At 54.6% G+C, this 26479-nt stretch overlaps 2 protein-coding genes and 1 pseudogene across 9 annotated transcripts in view; 1 reads left to right on the top strand and 2 right to left on the bottom strand.

Annotated features, from left to right (window-relative positions):
• The window catches only part of MROH1 (maestro heat like repeat family member 1), a 68799-nt gene extending 50452 nt beyond the window's left edge, over positions 1–18347 (bottom strand). For 5 of the 8 annotated variants that reach the window (XR_012128637.1, XM_073230331.1, XM_037023335.2 and 2 more), the window contains exons 1-5: positions 9904–9972; positions 8791–8936; positions 2261–2392; positions 1812–1974; positions 1529–1627 (exon numbers count right to left, since the gene is read on the bottom strand). Coding sequence is in view for 6 of the 8 variants with exons in the window: in XM_073230331.1 (XP_073086432.1) it covers positions 1529–1627; positions 1812–1974; positions 2261–2392; positions 8791–8936; positions 9904–9961 (598 nt within the window). In the remaining 2 variants the exon portion in view is untranslated. Of the gene's footprint in view, positions 1–1528; positions 1628–1811; positions 1975–2260; positions 2393–8790; positions 8937–9903; positions 9973–18241 lie in introns of those variants that run through there. The other 3 variants (XM_073230332.1, XM_073230333.1, XM_073230334.1) reach the window with 3 other exon arrangements.
• Positions 18348–21048: 2701 nt separating this feature from the next.
• Positions 21049–23094, top strand: LOC108389556 (testis-specific serine/threonine-protein kinase 5-like; annotated as a pseudogene).
• A 118-nt stretch (positions 23095–23212) lies between these two features.
• HGH1 (HGH1 homolog) lies at positions 23213–26260 on the bottom strand. Its single transcript, XM_017647727.3, has 6 exons — positions 25573–26260; positions 25402–25502; positions 25217–25315; positions 24924–25015; positions 24704–24826; positions 23213–24626 (listed from the first exon to the last, which is right to left on the bottom strand). Exons 1-6 carry the CDS (start codon positions 26193–26195, stop codon positions 24405–24407), a joined length of 1260 nt encoding a protein of 419 aa, XP_017503216.3. The 5' UTR covers positions 26196–26260; the 3' UTR covers positions 23213–24404.
• Positions 26261–26479: the final 219 nt, after the last annotated feature.

Below are 26479 nucleotides of genomic sequence, written 5' to 3'. Positions count from 1 at the left end.
CTAATTCGCGAGAGCTCCATACTGTCCTCATACGTGGCCTCTGGGCAGCAGTAAGTCACATGGGGGGGAGCCCGCACCCCGCCCACTGCCCCCAGCAACCCCGCTTTGGTGCCCTCTCTCCCGTCACACTCTCCTGGCGGCCAGTCTTCGTGGCTGCCTGATGGTGCTGCAGGGTGGGCCTGGCCCGCCGTGCACCCAGCTGTCTGGGAGACGTCAAGGCCTCTCTGGGCCCTTCCAGCCCTTGTCCCACTGGCCTCAGCATGCTGTGCACGGACGGGTGGGAACCTTCACATGGGCACGCATTCCACTGCTGGCCAGCGCCGCCGCCCTTGGCGGGCCTGGGCACCTTGCCGAGGTGGATGCACGCCCACCCAGAACCAGAGGCGGCCTGCAGGACAGAGGCCTGCCCTCTTGTGGCTGCCGCACAGCAGTGTCTGCTGGCAAGCCCACTGGTCCCACACACCAGTGAGAATACCAACATGGTAAAACTGGCAGGAGGCCCCAGACCCGTGAGGAAGAGACAAGAGCTCTTGAGACCTGTTGCAAGCTGCCTGCTCCGAACCCCAGCAGCCGGGAAGACTGATGTGTGTCCTCCTAGGTACCGTGCGGGCGAGCGATGACCAAGCCCAGGGGACCAGAGCCCCTCTCACGGCCCTGCAGCCTGGCCGCACTGCCCTGGGCCCCTGCCCCACACCCCCCCACCCTGCTTCAGCTCCCGTAAGTGTTCGCTTAAGGCCACAACCCACGCAGCCGTCACGGCTCCTTCTGGTCCTGCTTCTGCATCCCCAGCTCGGCTGCCTGGGATCCTATCACAAATTCCCTGTTTCAGCCCGAACCAGGCTCTGTCGATCACCCCGAGCCCACCATCACCCAGCGGTCCCTTGGGGGAGGGGCCTGTGAGAGCAAGGCAGCGAAAAGGCCATGGCAGGACTGGCACATCCCGGGCCCCTGGACCAAAGCCACCTCGAGCAGCACGAGTGCCCAAGACTCCAGGCCCTGCCACAAAACCCTCCAGGTGTGCACGGGCAAGGCAGCTTCCCCAGCACCCCACCCCATGTTCCTGCGCCCCGAGAGGTGGGCCAAGAGGTGGCCAAGGCAGAACTAGGTCAGCTGACAAAGCTCCTACCCCTCAGGAGATGCTGTCCCTGTCACCGCAAACACTGCTGTCACCTATCTCTTGCCAGGGCACACACACCAGGGGCAGGATGGCAGGCAACCCGTTCCAGTGCCCAGAGAGCACCAAACAGGAAGTGGCCACTGCCTAGAGGAAGCCTCTTCCCACCCCCCACCCCAGGAGTCCAGGCATGAGGGGGATGCTGTGCAAGGGGCAGAGGGGGTCCCAGCGGCAGACAGAAGCAGCCAGAGGGCAGGGCCTGGAACCTATACCTCTGCAGCCACCCTTCCCTCAACTGCCCCGCCTAACGTCTGTGCCCGGAAGGATCCAGGCTCCCACAAAGAGGCACTGGAGATGGAATGCCAAAGAGTAGGCAGACAGCGCCCAGTCCTGCCCTGGTAGACCCCGTCTTACCGTAGCAGAGCACCACCCTCGTCGTGTCGTGCTTGGCCGCGCCCAGCATGGGCAGCATGGTGCTTAGGATGGACGTCAGGAAGGGCACCGTGCCGAACACTGCAGAGGGGGCGTGTCAAGCCCACTGCCCCCACCCCACCGTCCCTCCCAAGCCCAGGGGCCACATGACGGGGAGGGCTGAGCCTTGAGGGTGGAGCTGGAAAGCCACCATACTGAGAGGCTTGGCGAGGTGCTCAGGGCTCACTGGAGATGGGTGGGGACTCAGGGCCAAGCTGCCACCTACCATTGGCAACTGCGAGGTCGGCCAGTGTCTGCACCACAAAGTGGTGCGGCAGGGCCCCAGGCTGGAATTTGCTCAGTACCTCCTCCATCACCAGGCCGATGTGCTGCTTCCCCACCGCCACCAGGACACTGCTGGCGGCCTGCTGCCAGTCACAAACCAATTCCTGTATCCCCAAGAAACCCTAAACTGGCACCCCAACCGGAGCAGAGAGGACCTCACCCTGAAACCCACCAAGGGGCAAAAACCAGACACTTGCCCTCAGCTGGGAGGCCTGTCAGAGGGGCCCTTGCACCCGGGGCCTCCTGCCCCAGGAGGGTAGTCAATGCACAGGACTGAGAGGCCAGCCCCAGCTCTGCCAGGCAAACCCGCATGCTCAGCACACTCGGGCAGAAAGGTCCTGGAGGAGGCGCCTGTCCCCGCCCGGCCGAGCCTGCCCATGCCCCGAGCACCTTCGCCTTGGTCATCTCCCTGGAGGCCAGGAGGACGGCAGCCCTGGCCGCGGCCTTGTCCAGCTCGCCGGTGTGACTGCTCACCACCTTCTCCATGGCCCTCAGGATCGCCGTCCGGTGCGGACGCGCCAGCTGAGGAGAGAGGCAGCCAAGGACGGCCCCAGAAGATGAGCTGTGCACCCAGGCACCCTGCCAGCACCACCCACTTTCTCCGCAGGGCTTACTCAAACAAAACCACCCCTCTCTGCCCCAACACAGAAGAAACACATCCAACCCTTCTTCCTGCCCCTTAGAACTTCCTTAAGGCCTCGCCCCAGAAAGGGCTCCTATTCGTGTGGGGGGCACATGGCCATCAGGAGGAGCCCCCCTCCCTGACCACCTTCGGGCCCTGCCTCAGCTGAATGCCCAGTACCCCGCGTCCAGGACCCGCTCTCACAGCCCCTCCAGGCTCAGGAATGTGCCCAAGTCTTCTGAGTCTTAAATGTAAAGGACCACACCGCCGTGTCCCCCTCCAGCCACACCCCACCCACCCCACCAGGTCCTGGCGGCCCCACGTCCTGGTTAAGCCTCCACAAGCCGAGGCACAGTGCCAGCCCCACCTCTGCCTGGACCCGCCCCCACCACTCTGCACCCATCCTCTGTCACCAAGGACACACAGATGCCGCCAGTGTGGGGACAGGCCTGCAAGGACAGAGCACTCCACAGCTCAGCAGAGCCGAACCAGGAGTTCTTCCAGGGTGCTGACACACTGCGGGTGAGGCCACACACACCAGGACTGGGACCACGACCAGGCCCCCCTGAAGACCCCATCCACAGGAATGGAGTGTCCAGACCATGGTACAGATGAGGGGGGCACAATCTCTAGGTGGCAGACAGGGCCCAGGCCGGTGAGAACAGTGCAGCATAGGTGGGGCTGCAGCCCAGGTGACAACACGCCCCCGGCTCCCTCCCACACAACTACCACAGCAGGGGTGGGAGCACCGGATCAGGTGGACATGTCAGCACCAGCCCCATGTCAGCACCATCCCCCCAGCACCGCCCCCGCAGCAGCGCCCCCATCAGCACCATCCTCCATCAGCACCATCCCCATGTCAGCACTGTCCCCCCAGCACCGACCCCACAGCATTTCCCCATCAGCACCAGCCCCCCATCAGCACTGCCCCCCCATCGGCACCATCCCATTAGCACCATCCCTCCAGCACTGTCCCCCAATCAGCACCGCCCCCCCAACAGTACCACCCACCAGCACCATCCCATTAGCACTGTCCTCACATCAGCACTGTCCCCCCATCAGCACCACCCCATCAGCACTGTCCCCCCAATCAGTACCGTCCCCACATCAGCACCATCCCCACATCGGCACCATCAGCTCAGTAAAGAAAGCCAATTGCAATGTCCAGACCTGGTGTGGACGCCACGCTGCCTGGGTGAGCCAGCACCCAGAAGCTCATGTATGTGGACAGTGGCAGGCAGCACCCGCGCCCAAGCCACACTGTGCACGGCTGTGGTGTGACTCAGAGTTGGGAGCGCCAAGGGTCGATTTGCTGAGCATGCAACACACTGACCACCTGCCACCAGGACCACGAGTGGACATAATTTTTATTCCTGAGAAAAGCCAACAGAGATCAAAGTGACAGGCACACTGCGTTTGCAGCAGCCCCTTGGGGGTAAGTACACCCTCCGCCCTCTCCTTTCAGGCCTCTGCAAGCAGGCAGGCTTGCCCTTAAATTCTGAGCCTGACAGTCATTACTTCAGGTCTTCTTCATCTGGACACCCTCCCCAGGGAGGAGACTGAGTGCTCCGAGGGAAGTCCTCCTTGCTGGAGCTGAGCCACCACTGAAAGACAGGACTGGAGCACAAGACACCTTTTCTTTGCATTATGAAGGAATTTAGGGAAAGAATGTAAAGTGAATGTAAACTGGGATGACTCTAACCCAAATCCCCACTGAGCTGGGAGCTGCAGCTCTGACATGACTGCAGTGTGAACACTCTCAATATGGACTCACATTACTTCTGTCTGCTTTAAATACGGTTGCTTTTTTATTCTTGGTCTTGGAAATACACTGCAAGGCACGTTATATACCCTTTTTTTAAAATTTTGGTATCATTAATATAAAATCACATGAGCAACATGGTCCTTACGAGATTCCCCCCCGACATACCCCATTACAGTCACTGTCCATCAGCATAGTAAGATGCTATAGAGTCACTGCTTGTCTGCTCTGTGCTGTACTGCCTTCCCCGTGCCCCCCGGTACATTATGTGTGCTAATCGTAATGCCCCTTATTCCCCTTCTCCCTCCCTTCCTACCCACTCCCCCCAGGTCCCTTTCCCTTTGGTAACTGTTAGTCCATTCTTGGGTTCTGTGATTCTGCTGCTGTTTTGTTCCTTCAGTTTTTTCTTTGTTCTTATGTTCCACAGATGAGTGAAATCATTTGGTACTTGTCTTTCTCTGCCTGGCTTACTTCATTGAGCATAATTCCCTCTTGCTCCACCCATGTTTTTGTAAATTGTTGGGATTTGTTTTCTTTTTTATGGCCGAATAGCATTCCATTGTGTATATGTACCACATCTTCTTTATCCATTCATCTACTGATGGACACTTAGGTTGCTTCCATTTCTTGGCTATTGTAAATAGTGCTGCAATAAACATAGGGGTGCATCTGTCTTTTTGACACTGGAATACATTCTTAGGGTAAACTCCTAGGAGTGGAATTCCTGGGTCAAATGGTATTTCTATTTTTAGTTTTTTGAGGAACCTCCATACTGCTTTCCACAGTGGTTGAACTAGCTTACATTTCCACCAGCAGTGTGGGAGGGTTTCCCTTTCTCCGCATCCCTGCCAGCATTGGTTGTTCCTGGTCGTTTTGATGTTGGCCGTCCTAACTGGTGTGAGGTGATATCTCATTGCAGTTTTCATTTGCATTTCCCAGATAATTAGCAATGTGATATACACCCACTTTTAACTGCTTTTGTTTTCTCATATGTGAGGACTCCATCGGAGAAACTGCTTGGTTCCCCTGGAAAGCAGAGTGGAGACGTGGAGCCCCTGGGGCCGGGGTCTGTGGGCTCCCACTGTCTGGCAGCCACTGTTCTGGCCAGCATGTCCCTCAGTGCAGTGGGACAGATGGTGCAACTGGGCCAGCGAACCTGGGACAGGCAATGGAACTAGAAACCTAGGTGCCCATCAAAAAGGTTCATTGTCTGACACAAAGAAATAAAAGGCATCCAGATAGGAAAGGAAGAAGTAAACTGCCACTATCTGCAGATGACATGATATTATACATAGAAAACCCTAAAGATTCCACCAAAAAACTATTAGAACTAATGACTGAATTCAGCAAAGTTGTGGGATACAAAATTAACACACAGAAATCTGTTGCAGTCCTATATACTAACAAAGAATTAGAAGAAACAGAAATCAGGAAAACAACTCCATTTACAACTGCATCAAAAAGAATAAAATACCTGAATATAAACCTAACCAAGGAGATGAAAGACCTATACCCTGAAAACTATAAGACACTGGGGAGAGAAATTAAAGAAGATGCCAATAAATGGAAATCTATCCCATGCTCATAGATAGGAAGAATTCATATTGTCAAAATGGCCATCCTGCCTAAAGCAATCTACAGATTCAATGCAATCCCTATTAAAATTCCAACAGCATCTTTCAATGAACTAGAGCAAATAGTTCTAAAATTCATATGGAACCACAAATGACCCTGAATAGCCAAAGAAATCCTGAGAAGGAAGAATAAAGTGGGGGGAATTACGTTCCCTGACTTCAAGCTCTACTACAAAGCCACAGTAATCAAGACAATTTAGTACTGTCACAAGAACAGACCCACAGACCAGTGGAACAGATAAGAGAACCCAGACATAAACCCAAGCACATATGGTCAAGTAATATACAATAAAGCAGCCATGGATATATACAATGGGGAAATGACAGCCTCTTTAACAGCTGCTGTTGGCAAAACTGGACAGCTACATGTAAGAGAATGAAACTGGATCACTGTCTAACCCCATACACAAAAGTAAACTCAAAACAGATCAAAGACCTGAATGTAAATCATGAAACCATAAAACTCTTAGAAAAAACATAGGCAAAAATCTCTTGGACATAAACATGAGCAACTTCTTTATGAACATGTCTCCCCAGGCAAGGGAAACAAACAAAAAAAATGAACAAGTGGGACTATATCAAATTAAAAAGCTTCTGTACAGCAAAGGTTACCATCAGTAGAACAAAAAGACATCCTACAGTATGGGAGAATATATTCATAAATGACAGATCTGATAAAGGGTTGACATCCAAAATATATAAAGAGCTCATGCACCTCAACAAACAAAAAGCAAATAAGCCAATTAAAAAATGGGCACAGGATCTGAACAGACAGTTCTCCAAAGAAGAAATTCAGATGGCCAACAGACACATGAAAAGATGCTCCACGTCGCTAGTCATCAGGGAAATGTAAATTAAAACCACAGTGAGATATCGCCTCACACCAGTAAGGATGGCCACCATCCAAAAGACAAACAACAACAAATGTTGGCGAGGTTGTGGAGAAAGGGGAACCCTCTTACACTGCTGGTGGGAATGTAAATTAGTTCAACCATTATGGAAAGCAGTATGGAGGTTCCTCAAAACACTAAAAATAGAAATACCATTTGACTCAGGAGTTCAACTCCTAGGAATTCACCCTAAGAATGCAGGAGCCCAGTTTGAAAAAGACAAATGCACCCCTATGTTTATCACAGCATGATTCACAATAGCCAAGAAATAGAAGCAACCTAAGTGTCCATCAGTAGATGAATGGATAAAGAAGATGTGGTACATATACACAATAGAATATTATTCAGCCATAACAAGAAAAGAAATCCTACCATTTGCAACAACATGGATGGAGCTAGAGGGTATTATGCTCAGTGAAATAAGCCAGGCGTAGAAAGACAAGTACCAAATTATTTCACTCATATGCGGAGTATAAGAACAATGGAAAAGTGAAGGAACAAAACAGCAGCAGAATCACAGAACCCAAGAATGGACTAACAGTTACCAAAGGGAAAGGGACTGGGGAGGATGGGTGAGAAGGGAGGGATAAGGGTAAAAAGGGGCATTACGATTAGCAGACACAATGTAGTGGGGGTGTCACGGGGAGGGCTGTATAACACAGAGAAGGCAAGTAGTGACTCTATAGCATCTTACTAGGCTGATGGACAGTGACTGTAATGGGGTATGTGGTGGGGACTAGATAATGGGGGAAATCTAGTAACCATAATGTTGCTCGTGTAGTTGTATATTAATGATATCAAAATGAAGAATAAAAATAAATCATAAAATAAATAAACTAAAAAAATTTTTTCAATAAAAAAATAAAAATAAAAATAAAAATAACAAAGCTCTTTTAGCCACCTTTGGTATTCTTCCCCTGCTTCCTCAAAATTTCCTGGGCAGCCCTAACTTTCTTTGTCTAACAATCAGACACGGAATTCAGTGCACCATGGTGATAAAGCCTTTCAGGCACGCACCCTAGGCCCTGACACCCAGCACATGAGGAATGCAAAGCTCCATGAGCCTGAGAACAGCGTGTGGGCACATGCCAGGCCAACATGAGGGCACAGCTCTGTCTGCTGCATCTACAAGTGGCACATCTCCAATCCAGGTCCCAGCAGGCAGGCCTAGTGCTCCCATGCAAGCACCAAGGGCCATGGAAGCTCAGCCAGCCAGCGGGAGGGAGGCGAGCCCCTCAGCACCAGCCACCGCAAACTGCCGCGGTCAGCTCAGCAGAGACTCGGTGGCACTGGGCTATTTCTCCCAGGAGAGGGCAGCTGATGATGCGAGAGAGAGAACTAATGAAGGATGGAGATCCCTTTCTACAATTTGAAATGTCTGAACAATAAGAGAAATGGTCTTTTGAGACTGCAAAAGGCTCTTCCTCTTCCAGGAATGGCCCTAAAAGAAGAACTGAGGAAACAGAAGCAGTGCACTATTATCACAGACAACAGGGAGCTGGGAGTGCCACGCAGCCCAGCCGAGGCCCAGGAGAGGGCAGAAAACCAGGAGGAAGGCTGGCCCCAGCTCAGGTGGGCGAGCCAGCATCCCTGCTGGGCTGCAGTCGGGACAGCTGAGGAGGGAGTCAGCCACGTCTGGGGCGGGCAACGGGCTCTACGCCCCAGCCTCTAAGAGCGCCAGTCCACCTGTCACTCTTCTTGTGGCTGGTGGGAAGCAGCCTTTTCTGCCCTGGGGAGTTGACAGCACAGGGCCGGCAGGGAGAGCCATCCAGTCTCCAGCCAGGGAGTGAAAGGGGACATCACCATTGGGCCTCCATTCGAGAGCCCTGGCTGCTGCAGTGCTGACCCCCTTGCCCCGCGCCCCCCAAAAAGAGAACAAGACACAGGCCATAAGACAATGCTGGTCATCTCCCTGGGAGCACCCCGCCTCCAAGAAGCCTGGGTTTGCTGGAGGCTGGCTGCACCCGCCCGCCCGCCCCCCAACCACAGCAAGTCCCGCCCTCTGGGGATACCTTCTCCTGCTGCCTCATGTACTGCTCGCAAGCGCGCAGTGCCTCCTCTGGCTGCGACTCCCCGAGCGCGCACAGGGCGCCGGACACCTGCTCCTGCACCAGCGGGTCCTTGTCAGAGATGGCGTCCAGCAGGATGGCGGACAGCCCTGCAGTAACAGAGCCGGGTGCACATGCTCAGGCCTGGCACCAACCCCACCATGCCCGCCTGCAGCACCTGACTCGGACCCAGAACTGAGGCAACACCTGCCCCATGGCCTGGCCACTCTGCATGCATGCCTCAGCTGTGCAGATCTGAGCTACTGTTGCCCATGCACCCCCACCTCACTTGGGTGTGTGTGGCAGTTCCCGACCTAAGAGACATTCCGGCCACTTGTACCTTGGCTTTACATCCCAAGGGGCGATGGCGTCAAGCTTCCTGCCCCCACTGCGGACCACACGGAGGTCACAGGCTCCAAGGTGCGTGGGAAGCCATCCCCTAAAGCCCACGCTTTGCCCTGCCCCTTGCTGCCCCAGCCCCACCACCTGCTCTGGGAGACTTCGTCCCCCCATCCGAAACACCAGCAGCCCACACCCAGAGCCAGGAGTGTCCTGCTCAGTGCCCTGTGGGCAGGACCTCATCATCCTCAGTGTCCTGAGCGCTCAGGGATCCGTGTCTGCACATGCGCCCACAGGTCCCAGCCCTTGGAACAGTGCTCTGTGAGGCAGGTCTGCCTCTTCCCCACCTCCAACCAGCCAGCTGTGCCCTCAGCAAACTGCTGGCCCTGGCTGTAGGGGCAGAGCGGCCAGCCAGAGTGGACAACGCACCTGGGGCTTGTGTAGGAAAGGGCAAAGGTACAGAGACCTGCTCCCACCTAAGCACAGCAATCCCCGGCACCCTGCAAACACTGTTGCCTAAACCAGACCGAGCCTGCAGCCAAATCAGCCCCAGCCATGTCAGTATCTGCAGAGACTTCAGTTTTCTTTCTTGAAAACTTAGAGAAAGGTTCGCACCCCAGTCATTCCTCAACTACATCTGCACATGGCAAGAATCTATGTCCCAAACTTAGAAGCAGGCAGGCTGATGCCAAGGCCTGCCCAGGAGGCCGACGCACGCCCTGTCCCGCCTGCACTCACTCTGCACGTAGGACTCGGTCATTGCTGTGGCCTCAGCTTCCAGTCGCCCAACGTGCATGGTTCTGGAACCTGGAGTAACCAAAACAGCACATTTAATTCACAGCCTTCTCAGTTACTGTATTTGTGTAAAACACAATTCAGAACAAATTTCTCTGGGAGAACTCTGCCTCACAGTGGCCTGGGCAAGTGTGCTGAGAACCCCACCTACAGCACTTTCCTTGGCTCTCTGAAGAGAAGACACAGGGAAGGCTGGCGTGGCTGCTGGTCTTTGCACAGCAGGGAAACGTCTCCTGAGGGCAGCCAGGATCCCTGGGGCCAGCATTTCCCACGTCTGAGAATACCAGTGCAGCATTCTATGGGCCTCCAGGGACAGAGGGGCAGGGATAGGCAGCACGGATACAGGGGGCTCACTGGGGCCTGACACCAACCAACCAGCCCACAGGGCCTGAGCCACAGCTTCAAACACCACATGCCTTGAATCACCACCTGCCACGGACAGACCTCCACGGGACAGCTGACTGCTTTCTGACACATGTGTCTTCTGTTTGCTGGTGATTCCACTGCCCCATCAGTCCCTTGGTCAGGTCCCATGCACAAAAAGACGGAGATGATAAAGCAGAGATGCCGGGGGAGGAGCCAAGATGGCGGCGTAAGTAGGGCAGCGGAAATCTCTTCCCAAAACCATATATACTTTTGAGGATACAACAAATACAACTATTCCTAAAAGAGAGACCAGAAGACACAGGACAACAGCCAGACTACATCTACACAGGCGAGAACCCAGCGCCTCGCAAAGGGGGTAAGATACAAGCCCTGGCCTGGTGGGACCCGAGCGCCCCTCCCCCCAGCTCTGGGCGGGAGGAGAGGAGTCGGAGCGGGAGGCAGAGGGAGCCCAGGGCTGCTGAACACCCAGCCCCAGCCATTCGCATGGGGAGCACAGACACACAGTGTGTGGGGGGGGTGCTGGATACCAGGGAAACGGGACAGTAAAACCTGTGAGCGGGTCACTGCAGCCAGCGCCCCCGGGACAAAAGAAAAGACAGTGCCCTTTGAAAGTCTTAAAGGGACAGGGGCCTGACAGCTGGATGGAAGTGCTCTGGCACACTCGGCCCAGCAGCTGGGAATCCTGGGGGACTCCAGGTGCCTTAACCCCCTGGACAGCAGAGCAGCTCGGAGGCCCCTCATGGTGATAAACAGCCTCCCGCCCCGCTCCCCCTCCGGCACAGCTCTGCCATAGTGGAGCAGCAGCCTGAGGCTGGTCACGCCCACAGCAGCAGGGTAGAGCTTCTTTCACTGTGGCCAGACAAGAATCAGACCCCATCTGTGCGCAGCTGCCCAGCACAAGCCACTGGGGGTCGCTGTTCTCCCAGGAGAGGAAGGCCACAAACCAGCAAGAAGGGACGTTCTCCCACCAACACACGTGCCAGCTCCCCACAACTACCTCTATCACCATGAAAAGGCAGAAGAATTTGATCCAGACCAAAATTACAGAGACAACCCCTGAGAAGGAGCTTGGAGAGAGAGACATAACCAATCTTCCTGAAAAAGAATACAAAATAAAGGTCATAACCATGCTGATTGAGCTACAGAGAAAAATGCAAGAGCTAACAGACAAAGTAGGGATGGAGACTACAGAAATAAAACAGTCTCTGAAAGGACTTAAAAGCAGAATTGACGAGATGCAAGAGGCGAATAGAAACCAGAGAACAGGAACGCATAGAAGCTGACGCAGAGAGAGATAAAAGGATCTCCAGGAATGAAACAATATTAAGAGAGCTGTGAGACCAATGCAAAAGGAACAATATCTGCATTATAGGGGTACCAGAAGAAGAGAGAGAAAAAGGGATAGAAAGTGTATTTGAAGAAATAATTGCTGAAAACTTCCCCAAACTGGGGGAGGAAATAGTCAATCAGACCACAGACACACACAGAACTCCCAACAGAAGGGACCCAAGGAGGACAACACTAAGACACATAGTAATTAAAATGGCAAAGATCAAGGACAAGGACAGAGTTTTAAAGGCAGCCAGAGAGAGGACAAAGGTCATCTACAAAGGAAAGCCCATCAGGCTATCATCAGACTTCTCAACACATAAACAATACAGGACAGAAGAGAATGGCATGATATATTTAATGCAATGAAACATAAGGGCCTTGAACCAAGAATACTATATCTAGCATGATTATCATTTAAATATGAAGGAGGGATTAAACAATTCCCAGACAAGCAAAAGTTGAGAGAATTTGCCTCCCACAAACCACCTCTACAGGGTATTTTAGGGGGACTGCTCTAGATGAAAGCACTCCTAAGGCTAAACAGATGTCAGCAGAGAAAATAAAATCACAGCAAAGAAAGTAGCCCAACCAAATACTAACTAAAGGCAAAAAATATAATCAACTACCAACTAAAGCAGGTAAAGGAAACACAAAAGAGCACAGAATAAAAATCCCAACCTATAAAGAATGGAGGAGGAGGAATAAGAAGGGAGAGAAATAAAGAATCACCAGACAGTGTTTAAAATAGCTCAATAAGCAAGTTAAGGTAGACAGTATGATAGTAAAGAAGCTAACCTTGAACCTTTGGTAACCACGAATCTAAAGCCTGAAATGGCAATAAGTACATATCTTTCAATAATCACCCTAAATGTAAATGGACTGAATGCACCAATCAAAAGACACAGAGTAATAGAATGGATAAAAAAGCAAGACCCATCTCTATACTGCTTACAAGAGACTCACCTCAAATCCAAAGACATGCACAGACTAAAAGTCAAGGGATGGAAAAAGATATTCCATGCAAACAACAGGGAGAGAAAAGCAGGGGTTGCAGTACTAGTATCAGACAAAATAGACTTTAAAACAAAGAAAGTAACAAGAGATAAAGAAAGACATTACATAATGATAAAGGGGTCACTCCAACAGGAGGATATAACCATTATAAATATATATGCACCCAACACAGGAGCACCAGCATATGTGAAACAAATACTAGCAGAACTAAAGGACGAAATAGAATGCAATGTATTCATTTTAGGAGACTTCAACACACCATGCACTCCAAAGGATAGACCCACCGGACAGAAAATAAGTAAGGACACAGAGGCACTGAACAACACACTAGAACAGATAGACCTAATAGACATTTACAGAACTCTACATACAAAAGCAACAGGATACACATTCTTCTCAAGTGCACACGGAACATTCTCCAGAATAGACCACATACTAGGCCACAAAAAGAGCCTCAGTAAATTAAAAAAGATTGAAATTCTACCAACCAACTGTTCAGACCACAAAGGTATAAAACTAGAAATAAATTGTACAAAGAAAGCAAAAAGGCTCACAAACACATGGAGTCTTAACAACATGCTCCTAATTAATCAATGGATCAACAACCAAATTAAAATAGAGATCAAGTAATAAATGGAAACAAATGACAACAACAACACAAAGCCCCAACTTCTGTGGGACGCAGCGAAAGCAGTCTTTAGAGGAAAGTATATAGTAATCCAGGCATATTTAAAGGAGGAAGAAAAATCCCAAATGAATAGTCTAATGTCACAATTATCAAAACTGGAAAAAGAAGAACAAATGAGGCCTAAAGTCAGCAGAAGGAGGGACGTAATAAAGATCAGAGAAGAAATAAATAAAATTGAGAAGAATAAAACAATAGAAAAAAATCAATGAAACCAAGAGCTGGTTCTTTGAGAACATAAACAAAATAGATAAGCCTCTAGCCAGACGTATTAAGAGAAAAAGAGAATCAACACACATCAACAGAATCAGAAACGAGAAAGGAAAAATCACGACGGACCCCACAGAAATACAAAGAATTATTAGAGAATACTATGAAAACCTAGATGCTAGCAAGCTGGAAAACCTAGAAGAAATGGACAACTTCCTAGAAAAATACAACCTTCCAAGACTGACCCAGAAAGAAACAGACAATCTAAACAGACCAATTGCCAGCAACGAAATTGAAGCAGTAATCAAAAAAACTACCCAAGAACAAAACCCCCAGGCCAGATGGATTTACCTCAGAATTTTATCAGACATACAGAGAAGACATAACACCCATTCTCCTTAAAGTTTTCCAAAAAATAGAAGAGGAGGGAATACTCCCAAATTCATTCTATGAAACCAACATCACCCTAATACCAAAACCAGGCAAAGACCCCACCAAAAAAGAAAATTACAGACCAATATCCCTGATGAACGTAGACGCAAAAATACTCAACAAAGTATTAGCAAACTGAACTCAAAAATACATCAAAAGGATCATACACCATGACCAAGTGGGATTCATTCCAGGGATGCAAGAATTTGAAAATCCATCAACATCATCCACCACATCAACAAAAAGAAGGACAAAAACCACATGATCATCTCCATAGATGCTGAAAAAGCATTCAACAAAATTCAACATCCATTCATGATAAAAACTCTCAACAAAATGGGTATAGAGGGCAAGTACCTCAACATAATAAAGGCCATATATGATAAGCCCACAGCCAACATCATACTGAACAGCGAGAAGCTGAAAGCTTTTCCTCTGAGATCGGGAACAAGTCAGGGATGCCCACTCTCCCCACTGTTATTCAACATAGTACTGGAGGTTCTAGCCACGGCTATCAGACAAAACAAAGAAATACAAGGAATCCGGATTGGTAAAGAAGTCTTTACAGAACGGGGAAACTGTCACTATTTGCAGATGACATGATATTGTACATAAAAAACCCTAAAGACTCCACTCCAAAACTACTAGAACTAATATAGGAATTCAGCGAAGTTGCAGGATACAAAATTAACACACAGAAATCTGTGGCTTTCCTATACATTAACAATGAACTGATAGAAAGAGAAATCAGGAAAACAATTCCATTCACAATGGTATCAAAAAGTATAAAATACCTAGGAATAAACCCAACCAAGGAAGTGAAAGACCTATGCCCTGAAAACTACAAGACACTCTTAAGAGAAATTAAAGGGGTCACTAACAAATGGAAACTCATCCCAAGCTCCTGGCTAGGAAGAATTAATATTGTCAAAATGGCCATCGTGCCCAAAATAATATACAGATTCAATGCAATCTCTATCAAATTACCAACAGCATTCTTCAATGAACTGGAACAAATAGTTCAAAAATTCATATGGAAACACCAAATACCCCGAACAGCTAAAGCAATCCTGAGAAGGAAGAATAAAGTGGGAGGGATCTCACTCCCTAACTTCAAGCTCTACTACAAAGCCACAATAATCAAGACAATTTGGTACTGGCACAAGAACAGAGCCACAGACCAATGGAACAGAATAGAGACTCCAAACATTAACCCACACATATATGGTCAATTAATATTCGATAAAGGAGCCATGGACATACAATGGGGAAATGACAGTCTCTTCAACAGATGGTGCTGGCAAAACTGGACAGCTACATGTAAGAGAATGAAACTGGACCACTGTCTAATCCCATACAAAAAAGTAGATTCAAAATGGATCAACGACTTGAACGTAAGTCATGAAACCATAAAACTCTTAGAAAAAAACATAGGCAAAAATCTCTTAGACATAAACATGAGTGACCTCTTCTTGAACATATCACCCTGGGCAAGGGAAACAAATGCAAAAATGAACAAGTGGGACTTTATCAAGCTGAAAAGCTTCTGTATAGCAAAGGACACCGTCAATAGAACAAAAAGGTATCCTACAGTATGGGAGAATATATTCATAAATGACAGATCCGATAAAGGGTTGACATCCAAAATATATAAAGAGCTCACGCACCTCAACAAACAAAAAGCAAATAATCCAATTAAAAAATGGGCAGAGGAGCTGAACAGAGAGTTCTCTAAAGAAGAAATCCAGATGGCCAACAGACATATGAAAAGATGCTCCACATCGCTAGTCATCATAGAAATGCAAATTAAAACCACAATGAGATATCACCTCACACCAGTAAGAATGGCTACCATCCAAAAGACAAACAACAACATGTGTTGGTGAGGTTGTGGAGAAAGGGGAACCCTCCTACACTGCTGGTTGGAATGTAAATTAGTTCAACCATTGTGGAAAGCAGTATGGAGGTTCTTCAAAATGCTCAAAACAGACTTACCATTTGACCCACGAATTCCATTTCTAGGAATTTACCCTAAGAATGCAGCAGCCCAGTTTGAAAAAGACAGATGCACCACTATGTTTATTGCAGCACTATTTACAATAGCCAAGAAATGGAAGCAACCTAAGTGTCCATCAGTAGATGAATGGATAAAGAAGAGGTGGTACATATACACAATGGAATATTATTCAGCCATAAGAATAAAATCCTACCATTCGCAACAACATGGATGGAGCTAGAGGGTATTATGCTCAGTGAAATAAGCCAGGTGGAGAAAGACAAGTACCAAGTGATTTTGCTTATATGTGGAGTATAGGAACATAGAAAAACTGAAGGAACAAAACAGCAGCAGAAGCACAGAACCCAACAATGGACTAACAGTTACCAAAGGGAAAGGGACTGGGGTTGATAGGTTGAAGGGAGGGATAAAGGTGGGGAAAAAGAATGGGGGCATTACGATTAGCATGTATAGTGTTGTGGGGGGGGTACAGGGAGAGCTGTACAACACAGACAGGACAGGTGGTGATTATACAGCATCTTGCTACGCTGATGGACAGTGACTGTAGTGGGGTGTGGGGGGGGACTTGGTGAGGGGTGAGCCTGAAAACATAGTGTTCTTCATGTAACTGTAGATTAATGATAGCATTTGGTCCCAACCACAAACCTGGGCAAGCATGCACCCCATGGATGCCCCTCTATCCACTGGTGTCCCCTAGCCAGCAGCAGACAGCCCTGGGGGAGCAAGAAACAGCAACGTGCAGGTCTGAACAGCCACGGCAGCCTGGACATCAGTTTGAAGGCAACCAAGGCAACTCAGCTTGAGATCATTCCACTCAGGAAGCAAAGGGGACCCGCTGTCTTGAGCCACGAAAGCCCAAGGCCTGGCAACAAAGATTCTGCTGACAGCAGCCTCCCAGATTCCACGGGCGCAACGTGGCACAGTCAAGACACTACCGACGTGTCCTGTAATCGATGGTTCCCACGTCCACCTCCTGGGGCCTGTAGCTGGCTGGGAACCTCCGTCTGGGCCGCTCATCACCACACCAACCCCTCGGCCCCAACTCCAACTCCCCGTCTCCGCCCCAGACCTCTCCCTGGCCCTACCGCCCCTGCCTCTTCCTGTGCCATCAGCACTCAGCCATCTGGGGTAGAAATCGGCATCACCCCCTCCTGCTCCCCTGCCTCCCCACACACACCCTACCTTCTCCACCTATATCACTGTCCCCTTTCCAAAGTGGTCCCTGCCTCCAGGACTGTTCTCTCAAAGCCAGCTTCCAGCCCAACCCAGTGTGTTCCACCACCAGAAAGCCGTTCCAGCTTACATTCCCAGGCAGGGCCGCCCATCTCCCTCCCTACCCCAGTCCCCTCTGCACGCCCCCGGCTCCCCCCCCCCCACCGCTTTATGCTTGCCCTAGTGCTCTGGAGCCCACAGGTCGGTCCCACCCCAACCCTGGCTGGGCTGGCAAAGGGGAACCACCCTAAGTGTGTAGCTGGGAACTGCCGGCGCGCACAGCGCCCTCTCCTCGGGCCCCAACACTGCACTGCAGCTGAGCTCGTGCTGCTGGAAAATCGGAACCAGAACCGCACCTAGGAGCCCAGGGACTGGGGGCCAGCCCTGACCCAGCACCACCTGGCGCTCACTTGACTGAGAGCTGCACCGCCCACTGCTCTTCCGGCCTCAAGACCCGTGGCCGATAATCCCGTGACTGGACAAATTAGCCCCCTGCTCCAGACCGCCTCCCTTAACGTCAGGGAAAACGGCCCCGGCGCTTTGGGACACTCGGAGTTCAGGCTAAGCTTCCCGTGGAGAGGACCCCCTGGGCGGGCAGGGACATGGACCCCATGCCCCCGGGGAGGTGGCAGGCATTAGGACTGGGGACCTCCTGCCCTCCAGGGAGGGGACGAGCACGAACACCAGGCACCCGCGTCCTATCCTGTGAGGGCTCGACAACCGGGACCGGACACCCCGCGCCGGCGTGGGTGAGAACGTGAGCTGCTAGGCTTGCGGGCCTCTTCCGGGTTGTGACGCGGCAAATGCAGCTCTGCGAGGCGCTGGGCGCACCGGAGCCCGGGGAAGGGAGCGGGCTCGGCCCCGCGACGCCCGGGAGCCGCCCGGCGCCGGCCCGCTGACCCTCTGACTCGGCCTCCCGCGCGGCCCGGCCTCCCCGAGGGACGCCTCCCTGAGCGAGCGCCGCCAGCCGCGGGTCCCAGCCGGTCGTTTACCTGAGCCGCCGCCGCCGCGGCCGCGGTCCGGGAGCCGCCCTCGCGCCCAGCCGCGGTCCGGAGCGGGCGTGTCGGCGCGCCGAGCCCGCCCCTCCGCCCCCGGCCAACCGTGGCCCTGCGCGCCGCAGCCCTCCCCGCCCGCACGCACTCGCTGCGCTCATTGGTCGGAGGCGCGTCCTTCTCGCTTTCCTCGCCCCGCCCACTGAGCCTCCGCGGGCCGGAGTGCGCACGCTCCGCTCCGCCCCGCCCAGGCAGCCAGCCGGCCGCCCGCCAGTGGCTGTTGGGCGTGAGCGCCGCCGGCCCCTGCGCTCCCTCCGCGCGGACCCGGGGGGTTCTCCCACTCTTCTCCGTGTTCCCATCGGACACTTAAACCCCGAAGAACCTCGCTCACAGACACCGCCGCACACACGAGGGATGGGCTGGAGACGCGGGCTCCTCACGCCTTTGTGCCCAAAGCTGGTTCCCTTGCAAACACATACCTGTCCAGGTGCACACCTGGCCCGACCTGGGCACACACGGGCACTGCCACGCTCTATATTTCTCCCACATGAACAGACACACTGAACGCCCAACGAACACTCCTGAGGCCCCGGGGCGGCCGAGTCCTCCGCGCGCGCTCTCGCAAGGCACACGTTCAGTCCTACCAACAGACCATGCGAATCAGGACGACCGCGTCTTTGCATTGGGGACCTCGGATGTGGAGAGGCAGGTAATAAGCAGTAAACGGTGACTAACGCACTAAGTGTTGTGGAGGAGCGCCACCGGGCCGAGCGGAAGACGCGGGGACAGGCACCTGCGTTATGGGCGGACTGCGAGGCTGAGAGCGCCTGGACTTGTTTACGGAAATAAAGGAGTTGGTGTCGCTCTCGAAGCTCAGAACCTGAAAAAAGTGGTTTGAGAAAGTAGTAGTCCGCCGCGGTCCGCCGCCGGGTCTCGCTGTGGGTTGGCTCTGCAGAGAGCTGCCAGCGAGAGCACCAGGGTGTGAGGAGGCAAAGGGGGGACCCACGGGGGGCACTGGGGCAGGGTAGCGGCTGAACGGGGCAGGGAGGACTCGCTTTTCCACAGAGAGGTGGGCTTCAGCCTGTTTCCGTTGCAGGGCTGGAGCGGACAGGATAGGGCCTCTCACCCACCCTGTCGGGCAGGAGTGGGGAGGAGCTAACCTGGGCACATGGAAGTTGCCAGGGAGGGAGGCAGGAGGCCTCTCCCAAGCTCACACCTGGGCTTCTCACCCTCCTGCCTAAGCCTTGCCGAAGCTCCTCACGGCCAGTGCCCAGCACGCTCTGCTGGCCCTGCCCCTTCCCCAGCCTCAGCCGGACCTTTTCACTCCCTGTGCACCCAAAGCTACCCCGCACCCGAGGCTCCCTTCTGCAGCAGAAAGCCCTACGGGAGAAAGGCCAGTTCCGGGACTGACTCCCAAGTGCTCAGCACCAGCCAGCATGCGATGGGTGTCCAGTGAGCCTCGTGGAACAGGCGGATGGTCTAGGGTACAGTGAAAGGGACATAAGACCACAAGAGCAGGGGAAACAGAGCTGGTGGCCCTCCTGGATCCCTCCTGCCATCTCAGTGCAGCACTGCTGCCCTCCAGCTGGGTTGTGGTGGAGCCAGGCAGGCAGGAGGGGCACGGTTCCCCAGGCCCCAGCAGCAGCTGAGCGGCACAGCCACCCTTGACGGGAGTGGGTTTTTCTGTGCGCTGCTCCAGCTCTTCTAATACCCGAGTAACAACTCTTCTGCTTGAAATACCAGAGACCAGAGTAGTTTCTCTTTTCCTAACTCCCAGGTCAGCAATAAACCAGTTAATGTGTCCACATTTTCCATATTAAGGCAGTATGTCAGAAAGGGGCTATGGGTGAGTGAGGGAATACCAAACACAAGCCCTGCTCTCAAGGAGCTCATGGCCCAACGAGGATATTTCACCAGTTCAAGCTCAGGCATCCAAGGTCTACACCCACCGTCAATCCCAGTGCAGGACAAATCCAGACACCCATCTGGCCTCCATCAAGAAATAGCCCTCCTGGGACACGCCCAGGATGGCAGCCCACAGCCGCTTTGCCATCCTGCTGACAGACCGAGTATTTGGGCCTCTGCGTCATCTGCAAAATGTGCATATTTGGTTCTGCTCCAACTTGAGACCCTGACGGTAGGACAGGCACACGGGTGTGGGCTGAGTGGGAGGTGAGGCTGCACGAGGTGTTAGTTGTAGCTGCTGACTGCTCGGAACAGCACCTAGCTCCCAGCACGCAGTCGGAGTTAACAGCTGCTCCCTGGGGAAACCGGTCCCAAGACACCCCTAGGGCAGGAGAAGGGAGGGGCCACGTTGGCTCCTCTCTCCTGAAGCTGGAGGGTGCGAGAGCTCAGGCCAGGGGCCCTCGCTCGCCCTGGGAATGTGCCATCAAGTCTGCAGACTGAGTGAAAGGCCTCCTGCAGCGGTGGGAGAGGCTTTGAGGGTTCAGCAGGGGTAGATTGGGTGGCTCCCCCTTTCCCTGCTGTGATTCTGGCTCAGCTCCTATTGCGGCCCATCCACCTACCACCTTGGTATCCTCTCAGATAACCAGGGGTGCACTTGAATTGGTTGCTGGCACAATGTACCCTCTTTTCCCTTCCCTGTGTCCTTAGAAACCCCACTCAGCTTCCTGTGTTCACCCCTCCCCACCTGCTTCTCTAAAGGCCTTTTGTAGCCAGACACGTCCAAAGTGACACACACATGCCTCACCCTGGCACTAGCCCTTGGGGGCTCTCACCCCACAGAGAATGAGCCCTACAAAGGGCAGGCACGTCCCGAGGGGCAGGACACCCCCTTTGAAGGCACAATGCAGGTACAGCTCCAGAACCCTCCACTCTAGAATCTATCCCTGCTTACCCAGAGACTGCCTCCCGCTGCTAGTCCTCAGCTGGTCAGCCTCCCACTCTTGACTTTTCAGCCCTGGTCATTCCTCTGCGTCTGCCCCAGTCCCAGCAAGACTTCAGAAATTTGGCTGTGCCCACTGGGGACAGAGTTCCCCACCTGGCATCCTGAGGCCCTAGCAAGGTGGATGGGGCCTGGCAGGTGCAGCTGTATGAGACCTATCAGAACAGCCAGCGTGCCTACTTGATACTGGAGCTGGCAGCTCATGGCTACCTGCTGGAGCATATCAAGTGCCCGACCACCAGTCTCCAGGCCTGATGGCTGTTATGGCAGCTGGTCAGGGCTGTGACCCACTGCCACAACCTGGGCATTGTACACTGGTGAGGGTGCAACTGGCCTGCCCACCCGCATGCATGGAGAGGCCTAGCTGAGTCCAGGCCCAGCAATACCTCCCCTTCCGATCAGGGACCTACAGTGTGAGCCCACCCTGCTGGATGACCAGGGATTTCTAAAGCTGATTTGTGAGCTTGCCATCCCCACCCTGCCTGACTCGACCCAAGCCTTCAACTTCTGCAGGAGACTCCTACCTGCCCGTTCCAGCCGGGCACCCAGCCTCTACCCTGGCCTGCCCCACTTCTGACCCCAGCCTAGCTTGACCATCAGCAGCTCTCCATGAAGACCCACACCCAACCTCACCACAGCCCGACTCCACCTGCTTAGCTACCGCCTTGCCCACAGCCACACCTGCAGTCATACACACAGTGCTCCCCATCTACCCAACAACCACCTGCCTGGATCCCACCCATCACACCCCAGCCTCTCACACACAGTCCTGCCCTCTCTGCAGACTTCAGCTTCGCCAACCAGTCAGGGCTCAAGAACTCACTGCTGGGCATCTTGTTCCGTGGTCTACACAACCCTCAAGACCCTCATGAGCAAGAAGTGTAGTGGGGTGCAGGCAGACCTGTGCAGCCTGTGAGTGCCACCCCAGGCCCACGGCCAGGACCCACGGGAGGGCAGGAGAGGGGGCATGCCCTGAGGAGTCCCTGCCCTCAGAGGTGTTCTCCATGCCACGGTGACCGGAAAGCTGCCCATCAAGGAACACCAGCACCACCACGCTGCCCCTGAGGCACCAGGGCTCCACCTGCTGGCTAGGCCGACCCTCAGGTGCTGCCATCCTGTGTCTTTCCCAAGCCCCATCTGCAGTCTGGAGCGGGCAGCGAGAGACCTGAGCACAGGAGCAGGGTCATGTTGCGTGGCAGAGGAGCAGCAGGAGGAGACCGCCCTGGCATCCACCCCCACCCAGACTGGGGACCAGCCTGAACACTGCACTGAGCTGGGATGGGGGAGTCTGACTCAGACCCATGGCTCACGCCCAGGACAAGCTGGGGACACACTCGGGCCCTTCTCCAGGCTGAATGAGATGGCTCCTCTGAGCCGTCAGCATTGAGGGCAGTGGCAAGCACAGGCTGGGGGCACAAGAGGGCAGATGACTGGAGGGCAAAGTCACGAGCCCTTGCCCAGTGTCAGGACCTGATCCAGGGCTGGCTGCAGTTGCACCCCATGCACGCCTGGGCCTGCAGCAGGTGGCCCCACACTGCTGCATGCTACGCATGCACACACATGCATCTAACTAGGTGGGGCGGGGCCCCAGTCGGCAGGTGGGCTCCTGACACCCAACTGTGTTTGGTTGCAGAGACCAAGAAGTCGCAGCCCCCAGTGCCCCCGGATGACGTGGAGCTGGGCACAGACTCAGAGCCCCCAAGCCTGCTCCTGCAGCACCCCAGAAGCAGGGCGCCCTGCCAAGAGTGACTCTGCTGCAGCACATGAGTCCCCAGAGGCCTGCTCAAGAGGAGGTGCAGGCTCTGCCAGGCAGGGGGTCCTGAGCACAAGAGCAGCCCGTCCAGAGACCGATGCCTCCAGGCAGCCACTGTGGCTGTACTGTGGCTGCTGTCAGGAGTGTGCGCAAACACTACCTGGTCAACTGAGGGTGGACAGGTGGGAAGGGGTAAGGCCAGATAATGAGTATATTCTCTAGAGCCAATGATATGGACATCTTAGTGCAGGAAATGCACCCAGCCTTGGGGAGCTACAACGTGCTCCTGATTCTGGAAAAACACAAGTCCACATACCTCCACACCAGAGCTTTAGTTGGGCAGGGGGAACAGAGGGGACTGCAGAGGAGTCCATGCCCTCAGAGGTGCCATCCTGCAGAGGAGGGTGATACCAACAGAGCACCTGGCCTCAATGGGTAAGCACAAGTGGAGCCAACCTCCAGCTTTGGAGGCAGTTCCAGGACTGAGTAGGGATGCACAAGCTCCTGAGGCGGCAAACTGCAGCCTGCCCCGGGTGCAGGGGGCCTGGGAGGGATGGGACTGGGGGCCTGTGCAAAGGGTGGCAATGGGTCAGGAGGAAGGCCCAGGAAGGGAGCAGTGTGGTGAGGGACACAGGGAACTGCGGGGACCAAACACGGAGCCGGGGGATCACCAGGTTCTTGGGCCAACAGTGGGCTCCAGGGCACAGAGGGTAGACTGGGGAACGGCTTCAAAAAGGGCAAGATGGCAGAGCCAGCGGGCAGGCTCTCAGTGTGGTAGGCAAGAAGCTCTGAGGTGCTGGGGCTCAGGAAAGTGACCAGAGGGCCTAGCTGGCAAGGAGAACTAGGGCATCAGGTTAGCCCAGGACTGGAAAGCAGGACTTGAGGAGCTGGCAAGGGGCTGACGGCAGGGCTGGAGTACAGGTCAAGCAGGAAGGAGAAGAAGGGGAGGCAGCATCCAGAAAGTGCTCCAAGGATAGGGGAGGCACAGCTCTAGGAGACCCCACAACAAGCTGTGGCTGGTGAAAGCATCAGGTCAGCCCTTTGAGGCTGGGTCTCAGGCGGGACAAGCTGAGGGCCCCAGGATGAAGGGACCTGGGGTGGGACTGGCAACAAGGGCACTGCTTTCACATGGGTGCCCACCTATGCTCAGAGCCCTGTAACATCCTTGGGACTGGGAAGCTCGAGGCGGCCTCTCAGGCTTGCAGAGTTTTTCTGTCAGTCCCACCCGCCATCCTCCGGGAGGAGTGAGAGTCAGGGCCTGGCCAGCTCTGGTCGAACAACCTTCCTCTGAGCAGCTGGCATTCTTGCTGGAAGCGAAGCAACGACACAGGGAGGTGCTCCTGACCCTCCAACGCTTGTCAGGTATCCACCCTAGAGCACTCAGCATAAGCCTGGAGCTTCAGTGCAGTTCTACTTTTCAGCAGCGCACAGCCTCCAAGCAAGGCAACCCAGAGGCCTGCAGGTGGCTGCAGGAAGGCCTGGTTTCAGAGGCCTGGATGGATGAGCTAGCTAAGGTGGGCCTGGAGCGAGTGGCAGGCCGCAGGGCCCTCGGGTGGATGCAGCCCCTCTGCCTGTGGCTCTGGCATCAGCTCCCGCTCCTGCTGCTTCTGTTCGCACTGCTCCTGTTCCCGGCTGTCCAGCTGCTGTAGCTGCTGCTCCACATCTTCAGGCACCTGCACCTCCAGCAGGTTTTCCATGCCGTGCTCCGGCTCATCCCCAATAAGCACCTACCAGCAGGGGGGGCAGGTGAGCAGCTGGCTGGTGCACTGTGAACACCCAGCCCCCCCTCAAGCCCTGCACACACCTGGATGAGTTTCTCACAAGCCACCCGAACGTCAGGCTCTGGCTCCCAGCTGTGCAGCTCGCGCAGGATCAGGTAGGCTCCCTGGCCCCTCACCTGCTGCCGGCCAGGTGCCGTGGCGGTCAGCTGGGAGAGGGCAGCGGTCACCCAGATGTCAGTACCCTTGTGTGCACATGTGTGTGTGTACTGGAGGGTGGCATTCACGAGCAGGACCCATACGCACCAGCATGATGGCCTCGATGAGCATCCTCCGGATGCCGGCATCAGGCTCTCGCTGCTTGTCTTGTGGCAGGTACTGCAGGTCAGCGGGCAGCCCTAGAGGAGAACGTGGGCAGCAGTGAGTCCCTGTACTGGGCCATTAGGCCAGACCCTGTTTTTGTTCAAGCCCCACTTGTGCTCAGCAACTCCCTGCGGGAGGCTTCACAGGGGCCCTGACCTGGACTCCTTCTCTTCCTGCTGCCCTACTGGCCTCCCTTCCTGCCCAGCCAACCCCGAGGCTCCATCCAAGTCTCTCACACTCCATCTCCTCCTCAGGAAATTCCTCAGGCCCAGCCAGAGGCAGTAGCAAGAAGGGAAGAATGTCTACTTCGGGCCCAAGCAACCATCGGTGGTGGCCTGGGAGGAAAACAGGGATTTAGGCCAGTGTAGAGAGGCCGCACAGTCAGCCTCCACCTCCCAACGCCCGCCCCCCCACCACTCACGGTGCTCGAAGCAGCAGTTTCGCAGCGTTCCCACCACCCCGCCCCTGCGCACCGAGGAGTCTGGGTATTGAGTAAGGGGCAGCAGCCGCTGGACCACACACCTAGAGGGAGGGACCACTCAGTGCCTCCCTGCTCACCTCCATTCCCTCCCCGCGAGCGCCCCCACGTCACCTGTCTGGATCCAGCAGGAAGGCGCGCGCCGCGGGACGCTGGCTGAGGTTGGAGAGCACCGGCCCCAGGTAGTGCAGGGGCGCGCGGGCATTGTAGCCAGGCGTGCAGAGCGCGCGCACCAGCCGCTCCAGGCCGGGGTCCCCCGGCTCCTCGGCCAGCGCCGCCATCAGCGCGGCACACGGCGTCGGCTCGCGGGTGAGATTGGCCAGCACGGCGGCCGCCTCCTCGGCCCAGGGCCACTGTGGGTCCAACGCGAGTTCCAGCAGGCGGGCAGGCAGCCCGGGCTCGGTCGACAGCAGCGGCTCGTGCAGGCCGGGGTCGGCGGCCAGGTTGACTAGCGCACGGGCGGCGTCGCGGGCCGCAGCCGGCGCCGGGGCGGCCACCAGCTCGACCAGCGCCCGCAGCAGCGTTGCCTGGCCGGCCAGCAGCGCACAACCCTGCCCCGAGCCGGTCAGCGCCAGCACGTGCCGCGCCGCCTTTGCCTGCAGGTCTGCCCGTGCCTCGGGAGCCAGGAAGGGCAGCAGCTGCGCCACTTCCGCCTGCAGGCAGGCTTCCTGCCCTCGCGACCCCGCGGGGCTCAAAGCCCCGGCCGTCGCGCCCGCGTCCGCCGCGGCCTCCCCCATGCGGCCCAGCCCGGACGGCCGCCCTGCGCCAGGGGCGGGACCGGCGCGCGGCCCGGGGAATTGTGGGACCGGAAGCCGACGGGCCGCTCCGGGGAGCGTGGGCGCCCCCGCCTCCGCGGGATCCGGTCGGGGCGGTGCTCCTGCCCCGGGGACCGGCACGCGGGCCGTCACAGGGCTGCCCAACCTTGCTTTTCCGCCAAGATGTATTTTCGTTTTTACAGATTGTTTCCAATTTCCTAAATTTGTTTAGAATTTTTGCGCCTGTGCCCATGAGGGATATTCGT

The sequence above is a fragment of the Manis javanica genome, chromosome 2, assembly GCF_040802235.1.
Source record: "Manis javanica isolate MJ-LG chromosome 2, MJ_LKY, whole genome shotgun sequence".
In the NCBI taxonomy this organism is placed as follows: Eukaryota; Metazoa; Chordata; class Mammalia; order Pholidota; family Manidae; genus Manis; species Manis javanica.
The sequence above is the reverse complement of the archived record's forward strand: the minus strand, read 5'-3'. Positions and strand labels throughout refer to the sequence as shown.